The sequence below is a fragment of the Rhinolophus ferrumequinum genome, chromosome 4 (genome assembly GCF_004115265.2).
Source record: "Rhinolophus ferrumequinum isolate MPI-CBG mRhiFer1 chromosome 4, mRhiFer1_v1.p, whole genome shotgun sequence".
Lineage (NCBI taxonomy): Eukaryota > Metazoa > Chordata > Mammalia > Chiroptera > Rhinolophidae > Rhinolophus > Rhinolophus ferrumequinum.
In genome coordinates this window covers 88360213-88366810 of record NC_046287.1, presented here as the reverse complement: position 1 = coordinate 88366810, position 6598 = coordinate 88360213, and the positions used below count along the sequence as shown (strand labels likewise).

Below are 6598 nucleotides of genomic sequence, written 5' to 3'. Positions count from 1 at the left end.
TCCATCCATTTTGTCCCAAATAGTGAGATTTCGTTTTTATGGCTGAGTAATATTCCATTGTATATGAGACATACAACATCGTCTTTATCCAATTGGAAGAGAGAGAAAATGTGATGACGCAGAAAAGAGAGAGAGAGAATTGCAAGGGTGATGTCCTTGAGGAGGTGAATGACGTACTGAAGGGCAGAGCTGACTTTAGGGACAAGTACCACCCCCCCCAGTCACCTGTACGTGTCGGGGGTGGCATTGAGGGGAGGTGGGTAGGCGTGGTGGTGAGAGCAGGTGGAAGTTCTCTTCTAATTGCTTCTACTCTTTCTGAGAATCAGAGTGCAAGCTCACCAGCTGAGAGTAAGGATGGGGGAGGAGGTGTTGGGGATTGAAGAGAGAGGAAGATATAAAAGAGAGGTCTGGAGGGTGGGAAAGTGAGTGAACTAGGGTAAGTATGAGGATGGCGAGGGAAAACTAAGCACCACCCAAGAGGTTGTATATTTCAGGTGAAACAACAGTTATTTGGGAGTGTGTGTGGAGCAAGCAGAGAATTCTGCTTAGCCAAGGTCGTGACTGTGCTCGGATCCAGGAGACAAGTATGACAATGGAGAAAGGGCACAGGAACTGAGGGTGTGGGCCTGGGAGCAGTCAGGCTCGCTCATGGATTTTAAATTGGGAAAGTGAGCGCTTGAGACAGGTGAGGGTCAAGGAAAAGGGAGGAAGAGCAGCTGATTGGAGGCTCCAGTGTGGTGGAAGGATTGCAGGCGTTGAGGTGTTAGAGAAAACGAGCTAGAAAGATGGGTGGTGAAGGTCAGAAACTGGGATGGATGAAATGGAGATGAAGGAGGGCACCCAGGTCCCTCCTGGGGTGTAAGGGATTTCCACAGGAGCTGCTGCCTGAGATGGGGTGGACGACAAGATCGCTGATAGAAAGGAGAGATGAAGCATTGCAAGACTTATTCATGCGCGTGTGAATTTTATCAGGAGGAGGGCTTGAGAGAGTGAGGGGAAGGCACCCAAATCGTCAGGGCATGAGGGTGTGATGGGGCCGCTGGAGAGGGCAGGGTCTGAGGAAATTAGATTCAAGGTTAGGTTTTAGGGCGGCTGGGAACAGCAATGATGAGGAAGGAGACATGTACTCCTCCTCCAAGCCCACGGCTCCTGCGTGTGAGAGGACTCTCCAGAAGCATGTCCCCAGGGCAAAGCCGGCTTTCAGTTCCAGAGAGGAGAAGGGAACTTTGGGAAAAGAAGTTGAGGATTTAAACCACAGCAGGTTGGGTGGGGAAACTGCTATAGGTGTCCATGCACACAAAGAGATAAAGAACTTCCAGAAAAGTTCCAGAGCAATCTGTGGTGCTTTGGGAGGACTGCAGAGCTAGAGCGACCGAGGGGGCGCAGCCGGGCAGTGCAGTGGGAGATCACAGGGCCTGCAGGCTCTGGAATCAGGCTGACCCTAGTTCAAACCCCAGTTCTGTGTCTCTCTGCTTGTGTGATCTCAAGAAGAGTCCTACTTTGCTCACTGGTAAAATGAGCTTCGAAGGACATGAGAATTAAACGGAAATCACAGAGCCAAACACAGCCTGAGTGTTCAGTGACAGCTGTTGTCATCAAGACCACAATGAATGACTCATACATCAGTTTTAGTCTTTCCGCCAGAATTTCAGCTCTTTCTGGTGTTGGCAAATACTCTGCTTTTTAAGTTTATAAAATATTGTGTACATAGAAACAAACATAGCACATGTTTAAGTACTCAAATGTACACGTAAGCACATCTTGTTCTTTAAGATGAGTAAACAGGGTCGTGGCCATTGATTCAGAGTTAAAAGATAAGAGATCGTTGAAATTATCTGGTCATCTCCCCCCACCGCCACTCGTGGATTTACAGAAGAGATGAACTGGGATGGGCAAGGCTGGGGCTGATCCGAGATCACTCGATTGTAGAGTCACAACTAGAACCCGAGAGGGACTCCAGAATCTGCCCCAAATTCCTCTCCTACTCTTTCATTTTGTGGCAGCCTTCCAGAACTAAGGGACCAGCTGAGGTCCCTTAGAAGGTCCCCTCTGTACCCGATCGACAAAAGCGCCGGCTCTCCTCTAGGTGCCGTAACCAATCTCACTGGGGTCCAGAAAGAGCTTCCCAGGGCGGGGCTGGTGCGCGATGGCCGCCCCCCTGTGTTCCAGTCGGTGGAGAGGGGAGCGCTCTGGAAAAGCGCAGTCCTGGCAGAGGGCGCGGGAGTGGGGCGGGTGGTGGCCGGGGGCGGAGACTGCGCGCCACCCACTGGGGAGCGCCTCGGAGCGGACCCTGCAGAGCCGCGTTCCGCGCGGCAGGGCTCAAGCAGTGTCGCCTGGGCTCGGGCAGCGGGGGTAGAGGCTGGGCGCGCCCACCGCATGCGGGCTGCCAAAGGAAGCGCTTCGCCAGCCGGGCCATGCGCTAGTCTCCGGGCCCAACTGGGGGCGCGGCGGTGCCGAGGGACCCCAAGCGTGTCAGTGCGTCCGGCCTGCGCGGCGCGCCCATGGGCAGCCCCTGGAACAGCAGCGACGGCGCGGAGGGCGCGCGGGGTCCTGCGTGGGCCGAGCTGCCGCCGTGCGATGAGCGCCGATGCTCGCCCTTCCCCCTGGGGACGCTGGTGACAGTGACCGCCGTGTGCCTGAGCCTGTTCGTCGTCGGGGTGAGCGGCAACGTGGTGACGGTGCTACTGATCGGGCGCTACCGGGACATGCGGACCACCACCAACTTGTACCTGGGCAGCATGGCCGTGTCCGACTTGCTCATCCTGCTCGGGCTGCCCTTCGACCTGTACCGCCTCTGGCGCTCACGGCCCTGGGTGTTCGGGACGCTGCTCTGCCGCCTCTCGCTCTACGTGGGCGAGGGCTGCACCTACGCCACGCTGCTGCACATGACGGCGCTCAGCGTGGAGCGCTACCTCGCCATCTGTCGCCCGCTCCGCGCCCGCGTCCTCGTCACCCGGCGCCGCGTCCGCGCGCTCATCGCTGCGCTCTGGGTGGTGGCGCTGCTCTCCGCGGGGCCCTTCTTCTTTCTGGTGGGCGTTGAGCAGGATCCCGACATCCACGCGCTCCTCGACGGTAACAGCACCACGCAGCTCACCCCCTCGCACCGTGCTTCCCGGCCACCACCAGTGCCACCCCTCTGGTCCTCGCAGGCGCCACCTCTGTCCCCGCCGTCGGGGCGCGAGTCAGCAGCGGCCGCGGCGCTGTTCAGCCGCGAGTGCCGGCCGAGTCCCGCGCAGCTGGGCGCGCTGCGCATTATGCTGTGGGTCACCACCGCCTACTTCTTCCTGCCTTTCCTGTGCCTCAGCGTCCTCTACGGGCTCATCGGGAGGGAGCTGTGGAGGAGCAGGGGACCGTTGCGAGGCCCGGGCACCTCGGGGCGAGACAAGGGTCACCGGCAGACGGTCCGCGTCCTGCGTAAGTGGCGCTACCGCTATTACAAGCACACCAATTCTCTGGTCTGGCAGCCCTTGGCTCCTTCTCTAGCTATGTCCCTGAGAGTGGGATACCCAGGTCCGTAAATCGCAATGGTTTTCCAGAGCTGCTGGGATCGGAGAGCTGGGCTCATCCAGAGGGGTAATTGGAGGCTCTTGAGCCACTGCCTGTCTAGGTTATATGCAGCAGATGTGGATTCTCACAGCACCTTTGAGAAGACAGGGTAGATCACAGTAAGCTAAAATTTGCTTACTTAATGTAAGTTATTCTGAAGGTTAAAGTGAACCATGCCCATACCAAAAAAGCAAAAGATTGGGCAGACCCGTTGCAGAATTCTTTTCAACGAAAGCAGAGAACTTGCCTCTAAGTGGCTGTGTAGAAGGAAGCTTACCAGAACAGAACAGCTTGTTAGTAGAAGCTGGTCCTTTTGCTTTAGGTCCAGCCTTGATGACACATATATGAGCCAAATCTGCAGCTTTAAAGCAAATATCGATGCTGTCTGCAGCCTGGTAGTTTTCTGTGACAGGGATAAACTTTCTAGGTCAAAATTTTGTCTAATTTGTTTTGCTAATTTAGTAATTTGTCTAATTTGTATTACTTCCGGTGGTTTCTTGGGGTGTTTTCAGATGTTTTAACTAATTCCGGTGCCCGTGTCTTGTTTTGCAGTGGTGGTGGTTCTGGCATTTATAGTTTGCTGGTTGCCTTTCCACGTTGGCAGAATCATTTACATAAATACGGAAGACTCCCAGATGATGTACTTCTCTCAGTACTTTAACATTGTTGCGTTGCAACTTTTCTATCTAAGTGCATCCATCAACCCAATCCTCTACAACCTCATTTCTAAGAAGTATAGAGCCGCTGCCTGGAAATTGCTGCGGGCCAGACAGTCGGTACAGACAGGTTTCTGCAGAAGCAGAGACACTGAGGGGGACACGGGAGGAGAGACAGCTGGCTCTACGGAGACCAGCGCTAACATGCTGACACCTGCCGTCAGCGCGGCCCAGCCGGTCACCTACTCCCGCAGTTCTGGGACTTCGGAGAAAACAAGTCTGCAGGGAAATAAAGACTGAACGGGGGAGGAAATTGATGCGTTAGGAAGAATTGGAAAGAGTGGTTGACATTTTGCCAGATGGCCAGCAACTCTGTCGGCATGATTTTTTCCCAACCAAAGTATGAAAAGTAAATATACCAATCTTTCTAGTTTTCCTTTCATTGACCTCCTCTGGGACATTCGTGTTAGCCTCATGAAATCCCACATCACAAAATGTGCTCTGGGGAGATTTTACAAGTCTTCATTCTCCTAGTCTTTAGAAATACAATTGCTCATTTTACAATAAGTGACATAGGCAGATGCTGCCATAAAAATGGTCGCCTCTGAGATCAAAGGTGTATTTTGTTTTTATGTTGTGGATGTACATGTATATTGTGTACATATACAAAGAACCCAGGATAATGACATTTTGATGCAAAAAATTATTTAATGCCTATTTATGGCAGCAAGTGAAGGGACTCGTAGGCAGAGTCCCATGTTCAGGAGTCCCACCTCTCCTGGCTCAGAGCAAATCATAAAGTTTAGTTAGGCACAATACCCTTTTGTAGAACTACTACTGTGCATAAGCAACCGTGTTGCCACCCACTTCTCCCTGAGATGGCCCATGGGGCTATCCCAGTGCCATTGACTAGGAGGTAGCAAGCGAACCTGGGCACCGAAGCCTGAGGGCAGGGAGCTGCGGCAGGACTTGACTTCCTGACAGGGACTACTAGTGACATTTATAAAGAGCTTTAAATATCCGTATTCACCTCAGCTTGGTGGGCTGTGTTCTCATCATTCCTGCTTTAGTAGTTTTGGAACTGACTCTTCGATTTCCCAAGCAGGAGCTGATTGGTCTGAGTAAGAAGTCCAGTCTTAAGATTCATACCCATTCTCACCCCGAGAAGCTGCTCTTACTGAAAAACACCGGTCAATGAATGTAGTCAAGGGAGAAAGAGAATGTGTTAGACATTCTGATCAACTCTGTAACTTTGTTTTGTTTTATACAGTTTAAAACATAAACCTGTTTTCCTAGGGCCTCATTCTCAACGTAGTCTGTGTGAATGGCGCCCCCTGGAGGTGGGCAAGGCACAACTCACTCAGTTGTGCAAGGGTCGCTCAACATTCTGACAAAGCTCTGCTGCTTAGTCATTTGATTAGCCAAGTACAGTGATGCCTCCAAGTCCGTTTGAAGCGTCCTAACTCCCTGGTCCTTTCCTCCCCTGGAGCAGCAGTGAAGAAGTCTATGTCTACAATGTTTCTCCCAGCTAGTGGAGGAAGCAGGGAGCAGCCACCTGGGGCAGCGTTCCCTAAACTGTTCTGCAGATGTTCGAGGATTATTGGAAAAAAGGATTCTGTGGTCAATATGATAGGGAAACACTGCATACTGTACTTCCTCCCCAAGAGTCACAACTCAAAATATTGTGTCAGGGGCTCTGTTGTGTTGTGAAACTTCCGTTTCAATTGTATATTGGTTGGTGTCTTTCCTGATTCACAAAGTAAAATGTTTTCCTGTTGTGGGTCATGGGCAAAGATATTTGAAAAATTATTCTAAAATCTAAAATTGTTCTCTACCCCCACTGAGAGTGTCCTTCTCTGGCACTGACTACTGGTTTTAGAGGGGGAGGGGAGTCCTGGGAAGACCCCAGGTGGCCGTCGAGGACCCCTGGGGAGAGACAGTGGGTTGTGGTTTTCAGTCCTGGGCCTCCCTCCTCCCCAAGGGCCCATATCACGGATTCTGTGGCCTAGGACCCCTCCCTGCACCCGGACTGAGACATGTGCCGATGGCCCTGCGAGGTTGTCTTTGAGCCCTTCTCTCTTCTGCCGGCCAAACCGCTGTGTTAGGTGAGGAGGCATCACGTTGGGCAAGGGTTTGTGTTTCATTCATTCGATTGGCAAATATTTACCAAGCAACTGCTAAGTGCTAGATGTGTATGACTAAACACACAGAAAAATGCGCTCATGTCAGGGTGTCCAAATCAATCAACTTTTTAATGCATTTTTTGCTTTGAAATATGTGATTATGTCTTCTAGATGAACCACAGACTCAGCTCACAGGTTAATAAAAGCACTTACATCAGATGGACCTGCCAAGTATCAGGTTAGGGTCATCCATACAGACATTCTTCCTCTTTT

General features: G+C 52.0%; 1 protein-coding gene across 1 annotated transcript; it reads left to right on the top strand.

The window, feature by feature from the left end:
* Nucleotides 1-2501: 2501 nt before the first annotated feature.
* MLNR (motilin receptor) lies at nucleotides 2502-4874 on the top strand. Its single transcript, XM_033104813.1, has 2 exons — nucleotides 2502-3414; nucleotides 4099-4874. Exons 1-2 carry the CDS (start codon nucleotides 2502-2504, stop codon nucleotides 4500-4502), a joined length of 1317 nt encoding a protein of 438 aa, XP_032960704.1. The 3' UTR covers nucleotides 4503-4874.
* The last annotated feature ends 1724 nt before the right edge of the window (nucleotides 4875-6598 follow it).